The sequence below is a fragment of the Scomber scombrus genome, chromosome 11, assembly GCF_963691925.1.
Source record: "Scomber scombrus chromosome 11, fScoSco1.1, whole genome shotgun sequence".
Lineage (NCBI taxonomy): Eukaryota > Metazoa > Chordata > Actinopteri > Scombriformes > Scombridae > Scomber > Scomber scombrus.
In genome coordinates this window covers 704,410-727,774 of record NC_084980.1, presented here as the reverse complement: position 1 = coordinate 727,774, position 23,365 = coordinate 704,410, and the positions used below count along the sequence as shown (strand labels likewise).

The 23,365-nt window shown below is 40.2% G+C and overlaps 1 protein-coding gene across 1 annotated transcript in view; it reads right to left on the bottom strand.

Annotated features, from left to right (window-relative positions):
- Positions 1 to 21,234, bottom strand: part of tmem68 (transmembrane protein 68) — a 29,774-nt gene extending 8,540 nt beyond the window's left edge. The window contains exons 1-7 of the mRNA XM_062428630.1: positions 21,099 to 21,234; positions 18,724 to 18,891; positions 16,944 to 17,117; positions 16,377 to 16,476; positions 13,543 to 13,710; positions 9,806 to 9,999; positions 9,201 to 9,261 (exon numbers count right to left, since the gene is read on the bottom strand). Of these exons, the coding sequence (XP_062284614.1) occupies positions 9,201 to 9,261; positions 9,806 to 9,999; positions 13,543 to 13,710; positions 16,377 to 16,476; positions 16,944 to 17,117; positions 18,724 to 18,783 (757 nt within the window). The 5' untranslated portion in view covers positions 18,784 to 18,891; positions 21,099 to 21,234. The remainder of the gene's footprint in view (positions 1 to 9,200; positions 9,262 to 9,805; positions 10,000 to 13,542; positions 13,711 to 16,376; positions 16,477 to 16,943; positions 17,118 to 18,723; positions 18,892 to 21,098) is intronic.
- Between the last annotated feature and the right edge of the window lie 2,131 nt (positions 21,235 to 23,365).

Here is a 23,365-nt window from a genome sequence, read left to right as displayed (position 1 = left end):
TTAACCCTTTGGAGCAGTATAAGGTATTGGCAAACGATTTCCTAAACAAACAAGAGGGGTTGGAGAGTGAGCATTGTTTGTTTGTTGGTCCACAGGGGTGCGCTATTCCAATTCGACTGTCTGACACACAACATACACTGTTTGATGTTAAAGATTCATTTCCACACATCCGTGTAGCTGTAGCGCCTGGAAAAGAGGCAAAACATCTTGGTAAAATGGTGGCTCGATGCCAAGCACTGAGAGGAGCTTTGACAGCCTCTCAAAACCAAACAATAATACACAGAGAGCACATTTGTTTTGTTTCAGCCACCTCACCCTGCAGAATATGGGCCTCCGTCAGAGGTTCCTTCATCTTTATGGGCAAAACACAAAAATCATGTAGGTTTTGTGAATTCGGCTCCACCTCATAAAGTCACACTCAAACCAAATGTCACATTGCCAGCTATCAGACAGTACAACTTGCCTCACAGAGCCATTGCTGGAATTGAAACAGTTATTCAAACTCTATTGGATCAAAATGTACTGGTGCAAACTTCCAGTCCATGCAACACACCCATTTTGCCCATCCAAAAACCCAATCGTCCAGATGAATGGAGGTTTGTGCAAGATTTGCAGGCTATTAATAATATTGTTGTGCCCACAGCTCCCATTGTGGCAGACACTAATTCGATTTTAGCCTCATTACCATGCAATTCAAAACACTACACAGTCATTGATCTATGTTCAGCTTTCTTCTCTATACCGTTGCATCCAGATAGCCAGTATCTGTTTGCATTCACGTTCAAAGGCAAGCAGTATACATGGCGGCGTTTGCCACAGGGTTATGTTGAGAGTCCAACAGTGTACGCAGCAGCGGTAAAAAGAGACCTGGATGACCTCCACCTCCCAGGGGGTTCAACACTCCTGCAGTACGCAGATGATCTTTTGATAGCCTCTCCATCAGAGGAAGCTTGTCGAACTGATTCAATCTTGCTCCTGCAGAGGTTGGCTGAGTGTGACATAGAGCATCACTGCCCAAACTGCAATTTTGCCGATCTGAGGTTACATATTTGGGTCACCTCCTGAAGGATGGACAGCGCCTCCTATCAACAGAAAGGGTGAAACTGCTGGTCAATATGCCCCCCCCCAGAACTAAGAAGGGCATGCTTTCATTCTTAGGGATGACGAACTATTGCAGACACTGGATTTTTGAGTATGCGGCTATGGACTCTGTATTGCGAGCAGCCACGCTGTAGTCAGCTCTCCCTGCGGTTCAATGGACTGATGACATGCACAAAGCTTTTCAGAACTTAAAGCATGCTCTCACCATGGCTCCAGCATTAGGATTGCCAGACTATCATCAGCCATTCCATCTACATGTACATGAGAGAGAAGGCTTTGCTACAGGCATTCTAGTACAGAAACATGGGTCTCACTACCTGTGGCGTACTACTCGTCTCGACTGACACCTGTAGTCCTTGGTATGCCGGGTTGCCTTAGAGCAGTGGCCTCTGTTGCTATTCTGCTTGATAAGTCCGCCCCCATTGTACTGGCTCATGACTGTGTCATGCACGTTCCGCATGCAGTATTACACGTTTTAAACACATCAGCTACTCAACACATGACAGCAGCTCGACGTTCAGGTTACGAGGCAACCATACTTCATAATCCAGCCCACACATAACTTTAAAGCGCTCACCCCCCCTAAATCCAGCCACTCTCCTTCCACTAATTGACACAACCGAATATGAGCATGATTGCATTGCTACTATTGATATGTGTACATCACCAAGGCCAGACCTATTGCAGACACCAATACCTAACTCTGAAATGATTCTTTACACTGATGGTTCAGCTAGCAGACCATCTGACAACGTTCACCTAGCTGGCTATGCAGTAGTAAATGATTGGGAAGTTTTAGAAGCACGAGCTCTGCCGCCTGGCACTTCAGCACAGGCAGCAGAACTATATGCCCTCACTAGGTCAGTTATGGAAAATGAGAGGGTTTGTGTCATCGTCTGGCAGGCCATTACAACATCATGCGTTGGTAAATGACCTGCTAGACCACATTATGCGCCCGTTACAGCTTGCAATTGTGAAATGTGCTGCTCACACTCAGGAAAATGATCCTATTTCACAAGGAAATGCAATGGCTGATATCACAGCCAAACAAGCAGCGACTTCCTCTTCCTCCATGGTACGTCAGTGTGCCTCCACACAGCCTGTCCATCCATTTTCGCTACCCTCCGTTAATGATGTCGTGATGCTGCAAAATCACGCTGATGATAGGGAGCGTAGTCCTTGGTTGAGAAAAGGTTGTACAGTTGATGCGGAGTTTAGCTTGTGGCTCCACCCTGATGGTCGACCAGTTTGTCCTCGAGCTCTCCTACATGTACTGGCACGTGTCACACACGGACCAGCGCATGTCGGAAGAGGGGTGATCAATGATGTTATTCGCTCACAATGGTTTGCACCGGGTATCACACAGGTCTCACAAACACATGTTGAAAGTTGCTTGATATGCCAACAGACCAGAAAACAGAACAGCACTGTGCGACATGACCATTTGGAACCCCCATCAGGTCCATTTGTAAAAATAGAGATTTTGAGAAAATATCATTTGCAGGTATCCAAGAGGCTCCCCAAACCATCAGAGGAACCAATTCATCCTTTTAAGGAGGGTGACTATGTACTAATCAAATCTTTGGAAAAAGTGTCTTTGTGTCCTAGGTGGAAAGGGCCGTACCAGGTGCTGCTGACAACCAGGACAGCTTTAAAGGTCGAAAGCAAGGCAGAATGGATTCATGCCACAAGATGCAGACTTGCCCCCCCAGCCGCCAGAGAGGATGTGCAGGTCAATGTCAGGTAATCAAACGATTACTCATATTTTCACTCCTGCTAGGTGGGCTGGGCCAAGTTACAGGTCTGGAAGTTTCAGGAGACGGAGAGCAGGGAGGCTTCTCTGCTTGTGATACGGTCATAGTTACAGAGTCCTCGAAGAGGGGGCGCCCTCTGCGGGACAGCCCTGGAGAAACAAACCAGGTAATAGACTCTGAATGTAAGGACGGAGTAATTAACTTTTTGAAGCTCATTAGCAACAAAAATGCACATGGAACTGAAAAACAAGGTGATTATGTTGCTAAAATGGAGCCAGAAAATACTGGAGGTCCAGCACCTTCAGCTCTGTTTCGTACAAAACGACCTGTGAACTCGGTTGTTTTTAAGTGTCCCACTGATAGATGTAAAGTAGATGATTGCTATGTTGCAAGACCTGACATCTTTACGAAAAGAAAGTGGACGTGAGCCACCTATGATAAGAGGTTGGTGGAGACAGAGTTAATTAAGCCTGGAAGGATGAAGGTAAAATTCACACTCGAAGTTCCTCAACAGTACATACCTCTACAGTTATGGTGTTTATGTGTCACAACAGGAACTTGTATCTTTATCTAAGGTCTTGGAAAGTCACCTGAATGCCTCTAGTAGAGCTATGTTGGCTGAACATAAGGAGTTACAGGAAGTCAAAACTGTCGTTCTGCAGAACAGAATGGCTCTTGACCTCCTGCTTGCATCACAAGGTGGCACCTGTAAAATTATAGGCTCTGAATGTTGTTCTTACATTTCTGATGCGACAGCTGAAGTGATGGATATGGTTCATGAAACTGCATTAGGCATAAAGGAATTACATGTTAACCATCGGTTTAATTTTGGAGATTTTTCAGGTATCTTCGTGCCATGGGGGTCCGGCCTGATCAAGCTTTTGACTACACTGCTGGTCATCGTTCTCCTCCTCATCATCCTCCTCTTTGCCTGTATGAGTTGGCTGATTAAGCTGATGGTGAAGAAAACCACTAAATCCGTCATTCAAGCACCCCAAGTGTGTACAACTGTTGATGCAAATGTTAACAATAATGTGACAATGTTCTATTATGATTTTCGAGGCTTTGAGGAGTGGATACAGCGTCTTGGGCTGGATGACGTCTCCCTGGAGGATGATGACGAGGAGGAGGAGACCTCAGGTCTGTAAGCAAAAGTATTTAGATGAATGAATCAGGGAGTCAGATAGTGGGAGGTGTGATTTGTCTGAGTGTTAAACTGAGGCAGATGCGTATCAACTGCTGTCTGCAGATGAAACTCAGATTCTTCTGTGTGTTCATGTACTCCTTGTTTTGTTTTCCTTTCAGGGTTTCATTGTTTTAATGATTCAAGATTTATTGTGTGTTCGAAAATTCAAAATGACACTATTAATCACTTTAATCATTTTTGTTTAATGAAGTACAGTTAAACATTTCTCTAATTTGAATAACCAGAGTCATTACTTTTGTTTCGATTATAGAGAATGTTGTATGTGATTTTGATTTCATAAATGTGTATTTGAATGCAATGGAAAAAACTACAACTGATGAAGAGGATTTACGAGGATGAAATTGAAGGATTCCATGCCACCATGCATCGAAAGTGCTAGTAACCTCTCCATGGTTGGTGACCCTTGACTGTACGTTAAGTACATGGGTTGAAGACTCGTCAGTGCAAAAATTAATGTGTGAAATGATTAAAATTGTTATTGTGATTTAACTTTTTCCTTTTCAGGGATGAGATGAGTATTTTGCTGTATTGCTGTAATCACATGTATGTGTATGTACCACCTTTTAAAGTGTAAGGTTTCCTTTTGAGATGAGATAGGGTAAACGCATAGGTCTTGTTTCCTCCATACCATCGAGGCGTGGCCTTAAGCCCCTCGCTAGAATAGGAGTAGTCAGCACAGGGTTCTTGTTTGCTTTTTCAGGATCTTTAGGGAAGTATAGCTTCTGTGAGATAGGTGCATGTGACTGATGTCCGTCCTGAGCTCCTTTAATACTTCAGTGTTTCAGGGGTTCTTCATTCCACTGTCCTTGTTGGCCGGAAGGCGGAACTCATGTGTTATGTGACAGAAGAGGTATATGTGGTACATAAGAGGGGAATGTTATGATTTTCATGAAATGAAAAATGTCATTTTTATTTTTCTCCCTGGGTTGTAACTGAATGATGTTACTGTGTGATATTATGTTTTCAATACCATTTGATTTTATCTTATGTGACTATTGTGGATTTGTACTGTAAATGCTGTTTCCGTTCTGGGGTACTCCGTGGATAGTCTTGCCACTGTAATGCCTAGAGTATGGGTAGTCAGTATTGATCTCATGATCAATAAGAGGGGATTGTTAGGGAATTTTCCATAACTAATATGCACTGGGTCAAACTAGGCTTTGCGGTCATAGCAAGGCCACACCAAATATTGGGTTTAGACACTGTCTCCCCTTGAGATAGTGGTAAGCAGTGAGTCTGCTCCTTTTGGGGAAAACAGGAGGCATTCTGATAGTGTTGCTATAGCAGCCGAGGTCAGATATGTCTTTGACTGTTTTCCCTGAATGGGGTAAAGGTAACTGGAGTCAGAGGTGTGTTAGATGTAGGACAAAGGACCTGAGTGTCGTCTAAGCAATGTTTTGTCTATAGACCAGTAGACTACATTCTGTATATTGTAGATGTGTTGGTCTGCCCATATTTGGGCATGGCTCAACCTGTGGCATTATCTGTGTGGTTTAAAGTCTATCCCCGGAGGAGAGAAACTTCAGAATTGAAGGGAGCATCAGAACATAACATGTACTGATCATTCGCTCATTTCTCCTTGATCAAGTAAATAAACCTTTTCAATGCAAGACATCCTGGACTCCTGTCTACTCCCTCCATTGATGTATGGGCTGCATAATTAAAATCATTATCACTTATGACAACTGCATTTTCAGCTAGGAGCATGACTTATTTAGAACATAATAAGAAACACTGTTATTCTTTTTTTTCTTTTTCCAAATGTCCAGTCTATTTGGAGGGTTAACCACTCTCCCTGCGCGTTGTGAACAACAATACCTTGCGTCTTTGAAGACATAATCCAAACCTTCTGCCCAGGAGTCAGAGTGGGCAGAGTGTGCACGGTGTCACCGGTTGAAGGCTTGCTGTTGCTGTGTTTTCAGGGCTGCATCCTTCTCCCTAACTGACTGCAGGTCTGGCCACTGTGGCTGTAGCTGTCCAGATGAGATGGGAACCGGGGTCCGGATCCTCCTCCCCATCATGAGTTGTGCTGGGGAGCTCCTTTGAGCGAGGGGCATAGCCCTGTACGCCAGCAAAGCCTTGTGAAAGTCCCCTTCCTTGTCGAGAAGTAACTAAATAGTGTTTACAGCCCTTTCAGCTTCTCCATTGCTGCGTGGATATCTGGGGCTACTTGTCACATGCTTGAAGTCAAAGTCGATTGCAAACTGAGCAAACTGTGGGCCGTTATCTGAGATCAGAACCTCTGGGCACCCGGACCTTGCGAAGACAGCTTTGCACCTGTCAATCACTTGTTTGGCTGACGTGCTGCTGGTCAAGTTGCACACCTCTATATATCTGGAGAAATAGTCAACTAAGACCAGATAATCTCCATTTCTCCACTGGAAGAGGTCAGCCCCCACTCTTTGCCATGGTCTACTACTACTTTACTGGTCTACGGTAAGTTTGTCGTGATAAGTGGTTGAACTGGTGTTGGGGTTTCCATAGCACAGGTGTCACATCGTTCCACCATCTGCTTTATTTGGGATGTGATACCTGGCCACCAGACCGATTCTCTTGCTCTGGCAAGGCATTTGTTGATTCCTTGATGCTCTTGGTGAAGTTTCTGCAGTACATCCTGTCTCATGTGGGCTGGAATAAGCAGCCTCTCACCTTTCATAATCAGTCCTTCAGCCTCATGCAGATCTGACCACTCTGGCCAATAGGGAAGTAACAGTTCGTGGACTTGTCTCCTGTGATCCGGCCACCCCCTTTTTATGAGGCCACTGATGGCGTACTCACACTAGGCAATCGTACCGTGCCCAAGCACGTTTGCCCCCTAAAATCCAGATTATTTGGCTAGTGTGAGTGCAAGTGTACAGTTTTTGAGTACGGTACACTTCCCTGGTACGGTACGCTTGGAAGAGGTGTGCTTAGGCACGGTACACTTGGTCACGCATGCAACACTCAATGCAACACGGATACATTATGTATGTATGGGTTCCCAATCCGACCATTTTTTGTGTATTATTGTATCATTATTAAGGCAAAAGAAATCAATTTATGTCCATCGACATTATAATGAAAAGGCTATAGGCTTAATATTAGTTTGCATCCAGCGTGCTGCGTGGACTTCATCACATCTGCTGCACCGCTGCTACCACAATTATGAAATGCTAAGTTTATTGTCTGTGACTGTGACCTTCATAAAAGTCATATTTTACAAATCTGCATTATATAAACTAATGAAGTTCGTTAAAGTAAGTCATTTGGCGACTTCTAAGTCATTAAACTAAGTCTTACTTTTACTGGAGTAAAGAGTTGAATCAGGACGTCTGCTTTTACTAGAGTCTTTTTTATACAAGTATCTAGTACTGCATACTACACAGGCATGACTCAGAAGAACAAGCTTGGACTTTATAATCATAGTGCGTTGTGTTAATTGATCGGCTGTGTTGTGTTTTACCGGCGCACAGCACGCCAACACACACCTGTGCATGTTTTATGAGAGTAAACTGTCTATATGTTTTTGCGCAACGTGTTGGAGGTAACCGTGCTTGAGTACACTTGGGTTTGAGGTAATGTGAGTGCGGGCCAGCGGGGGACAGGTGAGGGGGGACATCCGTGCTTCAGCACGGTACGGAACAACTGGCCCTAGTGTGAGTGCGCCCTGAGGCGTCTGCATGTATCATCTTTGTTTTGAGCCTCTTTGATTTGGTCCAGTTTTGTAGTCGTTGCCGGAAGCTGGGCCATCACACTGTCAACGTACGCCTTCAGTAGGGGAGAACGGGGGTTGGCAGTCACACTTTTTACTTTACTTTGAATTCCTCACAAACCATATACTGAATAGATTCCCTTTGAATTTGTAAGGGAAGCCTAAAGTATCAGGTAGGAACAGAGTGGTCTTACTCTCCTTCAGCTGATTTTGTTCAAGAGATATGAGCCATCAAATATATCTTGTGCACTTGTGTTTAGTTTTATTGAAATACAACAACCTAACACATCTCCTGCACCAAGAGAACACAAACAGGAAAAATCATTCCTATAAGTGCATTTTTTGTCCTTATATTACAATAATATCTATTTTCACCTCTCTGACTGCTCTGAGCTTTACATCAGGAGGAGTCTGGCTCTTGTTTGTCTTCCTGACAACGTTCTTGTTCATTCTGCTATCTTAAAAGAAAGAAGGAACTAGATATATCACACTATATATGTATATATGCCAACATGTGACAACCAACCCCAAAGAGAAAGTGACAAACATCCCCAAATTGGATTTTTTGCTACCAGCTAAGCTAACAACCACATATTTTAGCGTAGCGTTTTTCACTCTCTCTTCATACTTTTTAATTATAATAATTGTTTTATTATAAACTCATTGTGTAAAAGCCCAGAAGAGAAACAATGAAGAATTGGATATTTACATTTTCAACGTCTTCTCACCTCAATGTCAAGTGGTTTACTCCAGAAATGATCTCTGAAGAAACATCTCACCTAAATTCTGAAACTTTCAGTACCTAAACTTTTTATCAGCGCCCTCTAGGGACCGAGATGTGATGAATGTGACAACCAACCCCGTTCTCCCCTACTCTGCTGTGTGTCTTTTGTCCCTTCACCTTTATGTCCAGTCTGTCCCTTTGTGTTTCCTCTCGCATCTTCACGCTGTGTTTTATTAGCAGAGGGGATTTTCTACAGGCAGGCTCGGGCTACATGACACTATTTCCCACAGCCAAAACACTTCACATTCCCAGAGTTCACAAACACAACAATCAGAATCATCAACACCAGGTTGAGCTCATCATCCTTCTTATTGAGGATCACAAGAACCTGCCGTCAAAGTGAAACTATGGGTTTTTTGTGTACGCACATTGTGCACCCACCTATTCAAATCTTGATGATGCGCCTCAAAATAACAGTAAAATATGTGGCATTGACCTTAGACCAGGTTTTTGTTGGTCAATTGCGCAATGCCTGACCACACCTCATTTTGAGACCAACACACACACAGGCACGCAGATGAGTGCAAGTGCTATTTAGACAACGTGTTGAGACAAATACGTTGGTCTTAGACTAGCAAAGACACGCGTCATGCCTGGCGCCACTGAGTGTCAGAGAGAGTTAGCTGATGTTATCTTAGTAATTGTAATTTTTTCTACACTTACCGAGTGTTCCAAGAGATCTGAAGCCTTCCCGCAAATTTTGAGTAAACATGGGAATTACTGGCTGAAAGAAAGAGAACACATAAAGAGATGGAGAAGATTAGAGAGGGAGTCTTTATACAATGCAAAATTGCACATGTACCTATTCAAAGTATAACTAAAAAGGATGGCTCCTTCTACGTCTGTTACTGTAGTGCTTCTTGACTGGACTGAGTGGTCAGCATGAACAGGAGAGGAAAACCTTTTTCAGTGCAGTGCTCATCTGGTCACTTACCTGACGTTTTGAAAAATTGTAAACCTATCCTTTAAAGTATCATTGAGACAAGGAAATACAATCCACAAAGTTGAGTTGGAGCTACAGAATAATGCATATAAAGGCTTATCAGATGCTGAAACACTACACAGCATTTTAAACCACTGGAAAATTAGCATTTGTTAACAGTCGAATTTGGCATGAACAAAAAGTAATCCACCAGGAAAATGCAAAGCACACAAGTATAGTATATCTGATGATGTCCATGTAACCTACAGTGACATGCATTCCGGGCTGAAACTTTAACAAAAGTACTGACAGACAGTGACAGTAGATTTCAGGAAAAACAACGCACCACTTTAGAGTCAATGGCAACTTGTGCGAAGCCTTTGCGTTTGCCCCACAGGAGAGGGTAGGTCTCATCACTGAACAGAGCCTCCCGCACTCCTCCTGGAGAGATCCCCAACAGGTGACCACTCCTCAGAGCCCGCACACACTCCTCCTGAGGACCATGGATCACACTGAACACCTCCAACAGTAACTTGAAACCTGGATGAACCGGACAAGATGAGAGAGGGTAAGGATATACAAGAAAAAAAAGGCAGAGGGTAAGGGAGACAAGATACGATATTAACATATCAAACATATTAAATGGTATTTAAAAATAAGTGACGAAGAAATTATTTACATGAATACATAGACCCAGATGTATACCATGGATATGAATGTGCCACCCAAAAGTCTTGATTGATTGATTACATGAGCATGATTAAGTAACAGTGTCAAATAATACTGAAAGTTAGCATCAAATACATGGTATTCTTATTGTAGAGGATTCTTAGGTTGATACCAGGGTCAGACTACAGGATATTAAGTATTTTGAGATGGTCACTGTGTCAAATTAGGAGACCATAGAGTCATAAATTACAGACTAATGGCAGACAACACACTGAACCCTGATCATTCAGAGCTTTCATGAGTTGTGTGATGTATAGAGGTAATCAATAAGGTTCCAGGGATTGACTGTACAGTCATGGCTGACAGAATTAACATAGCATACGCCATTCGAAGACACAAAGATATTGGTGATCATATTTTCAAACTAAGCATGTATGCTCGGTCCACTCCATCATTCTCTGTACCAAAATCCTTAGAAATTATTAAATAATTTAACAGTTTCTCAGGCTATAAAATAAATCAACCCGAAAGTGCAGCCATACAGTTAATCATACAGTACTGGAAACCAGAGAATATGAAATATTTGGGTGGGATGTGAATTCTCTTCTTTACTAAATTCTATAACAGAAGACATAAGGAGTTGGTTTACTTGAGGCCAGTACAACTTTTATTTTCTTCTGCTAAACATTGATTCATAAATAAGAATTGATTGGTTCTCTGTATATTCCACAGTCTTGGTTGCATAACATGAATGCGGTATTATACTCTTTTTGTTGAAGGACACAAAACCTAGAATCAATTATTAAATACTGGCAAAACACAAAGGGTCTGATTTACTAAAGGTCTGCGTGTGTAGAAACGTGTGCAAACTTGACATCACCCGCAAAAAATGTGCAAGCTGATCTACTAACGCAGCGCACTGAGGTTTGCGTCTTTCAGCTGTGCAAGATAGTACACACTGTCCATTTAGTACGTTTGTCATAATGAATATGTAATATGAGACGTTTTAACCCCAGTGTGCAAAATACAGGGAGGAGAAAATGTAAATATGTTATTTAGCACACGCATTGTGATTTACCAAACCTGAAGGTATTATTTCTGATGCTAACTGTGTCTATAAATAATACCTTTGAAGGACAGATATTAACCAGCTGTTACTGTAGAGAGGAGGAGACGGAGACACAATGACAGAATACACACAGGACAGAGTTTTTCCACCTGTGTTAATATTTTTGGAATATTTGTGGTTTTACTAACAGCATTGACTTTGTCACTAATACTCTCCATATGTGGGTTTCTCTGGTAATATTAGTTTTTGTTATAACTCAATATATTAGTTAACCTCTTCCACTAGAACCTGATCACATTTCATTTTGTTCTTGCAGCTTTCTGCTCGTCCAAACTCTCCATAAAGACACAAAACCCTCATTTAAATACTGCTGTCTGCACCTGTTGCACCTGTTTTCATTTACACAGTTATTCTTAGTAGATCACCTGCAAAACGCACGCAAACGAAACGCGCAATCTATTGCACTGTGCACGCAATTTAGTACCCACTATTTGGGATCTTAATAAATCAGGCCTTAAAAGTATAGCTTAATACTGAACTACTAATGTCCTCAAAAGGCATATACTGTAAGATAATCAATGACCCCACAGTCGTCTATGAATACTTTAATCTAATGCGTTTTAGATTACCTGTATATAAAACAAACAGAAGGATGTTTGGTCTTGTTCCAGAAGCTACAGTACAATAAATAGTTAGTTTACCTCATGTATGGACAGGTTAATGCACTTACACGTTTGATACTTCTGATCTGCCTTAGTGGTGTTAGATATGTTTGGCCAGCTGGCCAGTTAACCAGCCACTGCCTTTAATCCTTGTGAGCTTCAACCCTTTTCCTACATTGTCATAATTGTATTTTTAGATTATTTGTATGTGTGAAAAAGTACTGTATATTTTTACATGTGAAAAAGTACTGTATATTTTTACATGTGAAAAAGTACTGTATATTTTTACATGTGAAAAAGTACTGTATATTTTTACATGTGAAAAAGTACTGTATATTTTTACATGTGTGCAAACTTGCTTGCCTCAAATTTCCTTTCAGGGTAAGGTCCCTTCCATGAAGCTAGATAGTGGCATTATTAAGTTCTCATGTGATATTACAAAAAATGTATTTACTTACAATAAAACTAAGGAAGTGCCTTAGCATACTGACCTTCCAAGCTGCAGGTATTCTTGTCATTGAAATTTTTATTGAATGTTCAATGGTAACAGTAATATCCATGGATGCAGGGTTGGTGATACAGATATTGGTTCTGGTGTAGACATTGGGCCAGATGCAAGAACATGTTCGTATTTTTCTTCTTAAATCTGTCGTACTTTTTTCGTGAGGTGGAATTTACGAGTGTGCCACGTCTGATTCAGCAAACACTCGTATCACCAGGAAACAGTCGTAAATGACCATTGTAAACATGATGAATCCCACCTGTTCTAAATGAACGTGCGTTCCAAAGAATAGTAAATTAACATGAATGACGCCCCCAAAATACCATATAAGGTCAGACGACCGGCAGGTTGTGGAGAAGCTCCATTCATGAAAATGGCACTAAAGACTAAGAATAAGAACTTTACGAGCTCTCAGACTGAGGTCCCGCTCTCAGAAATAGATCAACAGAAACACAGATTATTATTTAGTGTTAGTGGAATTAAAGGTCCTGAGAAAGACAAAGAATGAGGAAAAATGACCCGTGCTGTGAACGCTGTCTCAGCTGTTGCACCGTCACAGAAATAAAAACAAAAATGATTTAACATGAATTATGCCAGAGGATGTCATCAGCCAGGGAGTTAAACTATTACTTCAATAAGCAATATTTCAATTAAATGAATAAAAGATATTTATAAATAGTCAGTTTATATACACGGTCACTAGATATCATCCCAACTGAACACCTATGGGAAATGTTGGACCAATGTGTTAGAAAGTGCTCCCCACCACCTTCATCAAAACACCAAATGAGAGTATATATACTCACGTTAAGAGGAATTAACAGTAAAAACACAGTCACATAAGTCAGTTGGACCAGCAGCAATAGTCTGCTCTGATCACTGATCACTTCCACTTTATTGTAGTGTCATTGTCTTATGTTTAATTGAGCTGAATGAAGGATTAAACTACCTGGACCTTTTCTCTCTCTACCACAGTTTGCAGAGCTATTTCTCCGGCACACGTCTTCCATTCCTGTTTACAAGGAAGGCACGCACGATTATGTGTTACAGTGGAATGTAATTTTAAGTGCCCAGGTGGCCATTAAGGGGAGGTTGAGATGGATGATTGAACTGCCCAACCTGTACTTTGCTGACTCTTTACAATGTGTATTTGTGTGTGCATGTGTGAAACAGTTGAGTACCTGGGACCTTGAAGAGAAAATGGTCAGCAACAGAGTGGCAGGTTCGTCCCTTCTGGATGATAAGACTGGCCAGGAAGTAGTAGTAGTCGATAGGAATGGCTCCGTGATAGTACACTATCAGCGCTGGTCCTTTGTCAGGGATCTTCTCCATCCCATAGATTTCATAGCCTGGAACACGGGTCAAAGTACACAAAGCATACATGTTACTCCATTAAAACCCTTGTTTAGGCTGCTTAAATCTTGTGCGTAGAACTAACGCTCACAGTGGGTGGTGCTGTAAGAAAAGCCATGGAATAACAAAGGTCTGTAGGACACGTCCTCAAGTGAACATGAATGTCATTACCATTTTTACTATTTTCTAAATGGTAAATGGACTGTACTTATATAGCACCTTTCTAGTCTTTTCGACCACTCCAAGCGCTTTACACTACATCTCATTCACCCCATTCACTCACATTCATACCAACCTGCACATCAGGAGGAAGCTAACCATTCACTCACATTCGTACACAGTTGGTACAGCAACGGGAGCAATTAGGGGTTAAGTGTCTTGCCCAAGGACACATCGACATTTGATGTCCTCAGTATTGTAGAACAATACTGAGGACATCAAAACTATAGAAAATGTCAAAAGCTGTGCATGGAGAAATGTGGGTGTTGGGGGCTTTGCTGGTAACACTGTTGGTGATGTATTTAGATTTCAGGGCACACTTAATCAGCATGGCTACCACAACATTCTGCAATACACCACCTCATCTGGTTTATGCTTAGCAGGACCATCACTTGTTTTCCAACAAGGACAATAACCCAAAACACCCATATCTATGTAAAGGCTATCTGACCAAGACAAAGAGTGATGGAATGCTGTATCAGATGACGTGGTCTCCTCAATCACCTGACTTAAACCTAATTGATATGGACCACTGAATGAAGTACAATCAGCCAACAAAAGCTGTGACTACCTCATGAAAATACCTGAAAAGTGCCAAGATTGTGCGAAGCTTTCTTCAAAGCAAACAGTGGCTACTTTAAGGAATCCAAAATATAACACGTTGATTTGTTTTTTGTCCTTTTTATCTACTACATGATTCATATGTGTTATTTTATAGTTTTAATGTCTTCAGAATTGTTCTGCAATGTAAAAATCCCCTCAAATAGAGAAAAACCTTGAATCAGTAGATCAGTAGAGACTTTTGGCTGGTACTGTATAATGAGTGTCTTTGGGACCATAATTTCATCCGGGATCTTAAACAGTATTGCAGTAGCCTGTTCAGACTGGGCCGATTACTTGTCCAACAGCCGCTACTTCAACGCATAGAAAAATGGATACAGTGATTGTGAAAGTAAACCATAATAGTAAATAAATGTTCTTTTCTCATTTCAAATAGCCTAAAAAAAAGGGCTGCATTAAAAATAAAATAATACACAAATAAAGTCCACCCTACCCCTGCACAGAGCAGAGCAGCTTTCTGATCTCTGGTTTATTCAAAGTTTATAATTATTAAATGTATCATGTGTCCACCTTCCTTTAGTAGATAGATAGATGTCATTAACAGTTGTATACAGTGCTGATAACAGTTTGTAAACCCTTAAGAATTTGCTGTGTTTTGGCACAATTGTGACCAAAACATGATCAGATTTTTTTACTAGTCCTGAAACTAGAGAACCCAATTAAACAAATGAAACTAATATTAATACTATGTATTTATTTATTGAGGAAAATGATCCATCTTACATATTTGTGTGAGGCAAAAGTATGTGACCCCCTGCTTTCAAACAACTATTTCTGGAATTTTAGCCCAATCCTCCTTACAGAACCGTCTCAAGTGTTGGTGGGCTTCTTGGCATGAACTGCCCACTTCAGATCCTTTCACAGTATTTCTATAGAATTAAGGTCATGACTTTGGCCCAACCATTCAAAACATTAACTTTCTTCTGTAATCATTCTTTGGTAAAACAACTTGTGTGTTTATGGTCTTATTTCATGACCCACTTTCTGTTGAGCTTCAGTTCATCAACCGACTGATACAACTCAGAACTCATAGCTGCATCAATGATTGAATGCCGTCCTGGTCCAGACGCAACAAAGCAGGCCCAAACTATCGTACTGCCACCACCACGTTTCACAGATGAGGTTTTTATGTATGAATGCAGTGCTTGCTCATCACCAAACAAAATGCTTCTCATTCAAGCCAAAAAGTTAGACTTTGGTCTAATCCGTCGACAGATTATTTGTCCACCTGGCTTCTGGCTTATCCACGTGGTCTTAAACAAACCATAGACAGCAGCAATGTTATTTTTGGAGAGAAGTGTCTTTTTTCCTTGCAACTCTGCCATGTATATCAATTAATGTTGGATGTTCTCCTGATGTTGGACTCATGAACATTGACTGTAGCCACTGCAAGAGACTGAAGCCACTTTCCTTGCTGTAAAGCTCAGACTTTGATCGTGAAGATCCAGATTTCTCTTCTTTGAATAAGACAGGGCCTCCAAGACTCACACTTGATTGTCAACCCATTGATTAAAACACTCAAGTACCCTTCAAATGAATTGATAATCCTAGAGATTCACACACAAATATGTAATAATGGATCATTTCCTCAATGATAAACAAACAAGTGTAAGGTTTTTGTCTCATTTGTTAAACTGATGTCCCTATCTAGTGTTAGGACTTGTATGGAAATCTGATGAGGTTTCAGGTCATACTTATGGAGAAATAGAGCAAATTCTAAAGGATTCACAAACTTTCAAGCAGTACTCTAAATGCTATCTGAATGCACAGCATCTAAAAAGCTGCCACAAATCATCAGTAAAACAAGCCAGTGTTGTCTTACCATGCCATATAGCTCCATGTCCATCCCACAGAATAGCCAGGGTCTTCCTGGCTCCATCCCACAGGTTGTTGCAGTAAGCCTCCCTCAACTGATTCTTTCTCTGTTAGATTAAAACATCAGGAGAGATACAGTGTGGAGTGTCTAGTGGCAGTACAACAGTGAAAGATCATATTTCCATTGTTTTGATCATAACTCCTTATTCTTCTGTACGACTGACATAACTGTCAAATAACAGATCTGGTTAGACTTAAACTATATACCCTTCTAATATGTTTCTTGCAAATGCACAATACTAATTTAATAGGTTAATATTGGACATTAATAGATCATATTGAACTCATTACCTCTCAGTGAGCTAATTATATGTAGAGAACACTTAATTGTTAGATATTCTTAGTGAAATTCTTGCATCCTGAGGTGGCTGGTTTGGTACTTTCTGGTCCACCTGAAGAATTTACTGCTGATAAGTCTTTACTGATTGAATGGCTGATGGCAAAATGTGTTAACGGACATAAACTCTAGTTCACACTTCACACAGTGCAGATGATGGACAGAGTGTTTGCGTACCTTGTACACATGAAGGAAGAGTATAGAGAGGTAGAGGAGGATGACAATAAGGAAGGGCAAGATGAAGACAATGGCCAGAGGGGTGAAGACCCACAGCAGGTACTCCAAAACACTCAGGTAGTCCTCCACCTGACCGAGGCCAGCCCATTCCTCCCACACATGAAACACACACACCTATGGACCAAGACAGTCAATGTGTCAATAGTTAGATTCTCCACTACAAGACAAATATCTCAACAACAGCTGAATAGATTGCTGTGTAATTTTGTACAGACATTCATGTTCCCTGGAGGATGAATCTTACAGACTTTTTGATTCCCTTTATGTGACCCGATGGTAAAAACACTTTTCTAGACATAAATGCTTTGCATGGATGTTATAAAGAGGAATAAAGTGTAGCGACAGCGGTCAAACAGAAATTATCACCCCCCCCCTACTCAGTCACTCTGCTACAAGCAAACAGAATGACAAGCAGGTGCCAGGCGTACAACCAAATACATCCCTTGTGTCTACAATACTGTATCATAAATCACTGGACACTCTTATATCCTTATATTAATATATCTGAATTACTGTGTGGAAGTATGGGCCAACACCTATATAAGCAACTTACAACAATTATGCATACTACACAAAAAGAGCAAATAGGATAGTAAACAATGTAGGATATTGTAAACATGTAAACACACTGATTTTTAGGTCACATGCTTTAAGGTTCATGGAGTAAAACTGAGTAAGATTTAAGACTGCACAAATTATCTTTAAAGCAAGAAATAATATACAAAAATGTTCCGTGACAGAGAGAGGGGTATAATTTAAAAGGAGAGTTTCAATAAAAAAACATTGTGTTCAACAGTGAAGAGTATGTGTATAAGGTGTGAATTTATGGAATTGTCTGGATATGTAGTCAAAACAAAGTACTAATATAAATCAGTTTAATAAGATATGCTAAAGAATATTTGAAAAAGTTGGTTTTATTTATTTTTGACGCTGGATAGTTGTTTATAAATGATGAGTTAATTGAGTAGTGAGAAAGGGGTAGGAATTTATCAGTATATACTTCCTCCTACTCCTTTTTGAATATTATTATTCTTGTTTTGTTTGTTGTCTTTATGTATCTGTTTGTATTCTCATGTTCAAAATATACGCCTAAATTCAAATTCAGTCTCTGCAGGGATGTGATTGGATCAAGTTTTCTGTAATGAATTTTTGACAAAGTCACCATACAGTGACTAATCAGCTCCAAACCATTTCATCATAATAGGAAAAAGAAAAATACTATGGCATTTTGAAATAATCATATATTTGAGGGGGTATTTTATTGTAGATTGTAGATTTATTTATTTAAGAAGACAATGCATATTAATCAAAAACATTAACATGTCAATTATTGATGATGCATCAGACAAGCGGCTACATTACTGTATGGTTACACAGTGGGCTGTAACAATCCATTGTGTTCATATCATTTGATCTGATGGGTATTCTATAAATTGTTTGGTCTATAAAATACCCAAAATATCTGAATTATTTCCCAGAGCCTAAGAAGTCTTATATGTTCTAAAGAACAGCAGCAAATCGTCACTTTCTTCAATTTGGAGAAAGTGCAACCGGATTGCTTTGTATTTCTGTTTAATAAAAGTAATCGTTCATTGATTTTTTCTAAAGCTCAAACATGTGGAAACTAAGGACAAAGAAAAGCACTACATGAATCCAGCCAAATACATTTACAGAGAGAATAAACGGCTATCAAGCTGTGAATTGTGAGAGAGGTTCATACAAGGAAGGAGATGGCATCCTCTGCTCCCATCAGGCAGGACTGGTTCCCAGTGTCGGACATCCTGCTGTGCTGAGTGTCAGTCACAGAAGCTGTTGTTCAACCAGCTGATGATGATGAGGATCAGTCAGTCAGACAGCCTCAGCGGCAAGGATCATCTGCTGCTACATGCTGGTAGGCGAAAGGAGAGGAAAAGAAAACATCACAAACTAACGGCAACACAACAGCTGTCCATGTACATGTGAGGGGTTTGATAGTCTCTCAGAACAAACTGCCTTTCACAGTAAGCAGTATGTAAGGTTTAGAGATTACCAAAACATATTCAAGATCAATCAATCAATCTTTATTTCTATAATGCCAAATCACAACAAAAGTTGTTAAATTAGTGCCCTTAATGAAAAGTGCCTTGAGATGACCTTTGTTGTGAAAAAAGTAAATTTTTAAAGTTGTAAATAAAGATTGATTGATTGATCTCAAGGAACTTTTCATTTTTTTACTCTTTTAATTTAATTTAAAGAGACTGAAAAATTCCTCCATGAGCAGCACTTAGCGACAGCGGCAAGGACGACCACTCAAAGCGCTTTACACTACAACTCATTCACTCATTCACACACATTCATACACTGGGGTTAAGTGTCTTGCCCAAGGACACATCAACATGTGGACTGGAGGAAACCGGGAATCGAACCGCCAATCTTCCAATTGGAGGACGACCGCTCTACCTCCTGAGCCACAGCCGCGCTTTTAACAGGAAGATACAGTTATATGATAAATATGGGTTTAAAGTTCAGACTCTCTGCTTTAATTTGAGGGTATTTGCATCCAAATTAGAGAAAGGATTTAGGGATAACAGCTTTTTAACATGTACCCCCCTCTTTTTAAAAGGGATGAAAACCAATTGAACAATTAACTCAAAAAGTGTTTCATGGACAGGTGTGGGCAATTTCTTATTTCATCATCAATTGAACAGGTAAAAAGTCTGGAGTTGATTCCAGGTGTGGCGTTTGTATTAGGAAGCTGCTGCGGTGAACCCACAACAAGCTGTCAGACAAGCACTCAATGCAGGTGGAACAGGTCAACAACACTAACCCTTAAACCACAAAAACAGAAAATCTATCAGAGAGATCACAAGAAGTGGCAAAATCAACATTTCTGAGGAAAAAATGAACGTACTGGTTCTTAAGACAGATGAAACTAAGATCAAGAAAAAAGTATGGAGAAGGCTTGAAACAGCTCATGAAACAGCACACACACTGACTGTCGGCATCCCTACTTAACTATTTTTACCTCACTAATTTATTATTATTAAATGTTTTTATGATGTTTTTAGATCTCTTATTGACATGCCTTTTCTGCACTGCACTTTTGGTTTTAGGGAAACACAATTTTGTTTCTTATGTACATGTACTAGAGAAATGAAAATAAAAGCTTTCTATCTATCTACGATCCAAGGCACACCAAACAACCACATTATCTGTATAACAAGGTGGAGGCATGAATGGCTTCTAATGGCAATAGGTCACTAGTGTTTATTGATGGTGTCACCATGACAGAAGCAGCCAGATGAAGTCTAAAGTGTACAGAGATATACCGTCTACTCAGACTCAGCCAAATTCAGCAAAGTTGATCAGCGTTTCTCAGTACAGATTGAAACATACTGTGATACATACAAAACATAGTGTGAAAGCAGCCTGGGAGTTTTTTAAAGCAAAGAAGTGGAATATTCTGAAAAGGCCAAGTCAATCATTTGATCTCAATCCGATGGAGCATGCATTTCACTTGCTGAACACAAAACTTAAGGCGGAGAGACCCACAAAAAACAACTGAGGACAGCTGCAGTAACAGCCTGGTAAAGCATCACAAAGAAGGAAATAGTCTGAAAAGGACTCTTGACAAAGTATTCAAATGGATATTTTTATCTATGATTATGTTAATATGTCCAATTACATTTGAGCCCCTGAAATGAGGGGATTGTGTATAAAAATGGCTGCAATTCCTAACATTAAATCACGATACTTTTGTTCAGCCACTTGAATTAAAGCTGAAAGTCTGCAAGTGCATCTCGATTGTTTCATTCTATATCATTGTGATGGTGTACAGAGCCAACATTTTGACAACTGTGTCACTGTCGAAATATTTACGGACCTAACAGTATAACCAGTCACATCCAGCACACTTTAATGTTTGGATCAACCTTTCAACCTCGCTATGTAGTATACAAGCAGCCGCTAAATGAACAGAAGACAGCAGCGGCGGCTGTAAAACAACGAGCTATCTAACATTAAAGGAAGTAGACATGACAGCAAGCCGTCGGTGTTGAAGTCAACAGTTAGTGTCAGAGAATAAATACAGTAACAATAAATAAAGAGAGACGTTACCTTAGGCGATACTCAGTGACCACAGACACTACAAACACATAACACACAGTGTTGTGTGTTACACCAGCATAACATACAAGTCTGCTAGCTAAACCCTGAGCCCGGAACACTTTGAGTGTGACACATTGGTGTCCCGGTGATTCGATCTCCCTGGAAAGAAACCAGTTCAACGATAGAAAAGTTCCACTCGCTGGCATGTCACGAAACTGAATGAAACCTGAGCAGAAAACTTCCGGTGTGACACATGATATGCAAAATAAAAGTGCAAAATTAAAAAGTTTGGGGTTTTTGTTTTGTTTGTTGAGGAAAGTTAAAGAAAGCTTTGGGTGGGAAAATGCCAATTTCTTCCAGCTCTTTCAACTCCCAGATAACCGGTAACAAAATATTCGATATAACATATGATCGAACAGTGCAATTATAGAAACAGTATTATTAATCTTCTTATTATTATTCTCCATTTTAAATCGCATTTTTGGCGGTCGCAACATCCACAGAAACGCATGCACGAGACTATGCACGCGCTTCAGGTCCGGTGAAAAATGCGATATTTTATGGGTCCTGCAAAAAGGCGGGGCAAAATGGCTCGACAGCGCCCCCTTGAAAATTAAGAAAAGTGAGCCCCTCGATACAGATTGTCATAGAAGAATACAATTGGGTATGCATATACAGTATATCATGACCAGACGCACCAAAAAGTCTAGTGGAGCCATACCTCAAGTCCAACAGGAAGTCTGCCATTTTGGGTCAAAGTTGGATTTTGACGCAGTTTCAAATTCAGTCAGTATCATCTACAGACCTTGGAGATGTCAAGTTTTTTTGTTTTTTTTTATTGACAAATTAACAAAACAATTTGGCATATTATACTGGTTATACAACCATATAGGCTACAGACAAGCCTCAAGATAGGTTTCAACAGTACAAATAGTCCAAATATCACAGTAAAAGTTTACCCAAATAATTAGAGTAAGGAAAATAAATACATAAGTAAAAAATAAAAAGTTAAAAAAAAGAAACTTAATAAGTTAAGAAATAAGAAATAAGGGGAGAAAGCTAGGATAATTCTGTGAGGTTAAGCTCCTCTATTAAATCGCGAAGCTTCACAGCAGTCTTTTTCTCCATGCATTTTAAAGATGAGAAATAATGACACAACTCCTTATGAAAAACATAGATTTGGGGTTTTGTTCTTATGTATAAAGAATTTTGCAAGGGTGATGATTGTATTAATTCCCAGGTCATGTGTTGGATCTTTTACAGGTATACCATATAAAATATTATCTTTTGTTAAATTAGAGAAATTGACAAATTTGGGGAATAACCAGTCATGTAAATCTTCCCAAAAGACAATAATAAACTTGCAATCATAAAATAAATGTTCCGTGGTTTCAATTTCATCATCATTGTTTGAGGGCGAGCCTCTGTGAAAGGATTGCTGGTTGAGGCGGCAGATTATGGACTATGATTCCAGTCAGAGAATCAAGGCACTTGGAGAGAGAGATCTGATTTGACTTCTTTTAATGAGGTTTTGGACTTTACATTGCTTTACGACGTATGTGGGTGTGTTTGTCTATGGTCTGAAAATAAAGAAAGGAAATAAACTGTATTACAACAATGCTCAACATGTTATTCAGCAGTTAAATCAAAATAAACATCTTTAAATAAGCTGCTATATGAGCATAAGATATTAAGGTTCACCAGTAATATCCTATAAAGTTATAGGCAAACCGCTACTTAAGCATAATACAACAACAAAGATGACACGTTGATCAGAGCCCCTTCAAATTAACTCAGAAAAGCCTCAAGACCTTGGAGATTGTATATTCTGAAGTTGGTGACCCTCTGTTGTAAGGCGTTGCCCTGACGACGCGGCTGATTTCGATGTCTTGCAATGAAATTTCAAAGCCCTATAACTTGACTCTAACATGCTCTAATCTTTTCCAAATTTCATATGCTTGTTCAGAGTCCCGATCTGAAGACATGTACAGGTTCATATTTAGTGACAGTCATAGCGCCACCTAATGGTGACAGGAAGTAACATGCGTCATTCTTTGACTAATTACTCCCACAGTAATTAGTCAATTTCAGGTGTACCAAAACCTGGGGCTTCAAAATTGAAGCCCCGCCTTCCAAATTGACATAGAATAATGAAAATCAGGAGGCGTATGTGTTACGTCCAGCGCACAAAAAAGCTTCTTGGAGCCATACCCTAACTCTAACAGGAAGTTGGCCATCTTGGAAAAACTGCTCAATTTTGCTGTTTTTTTGGCCAT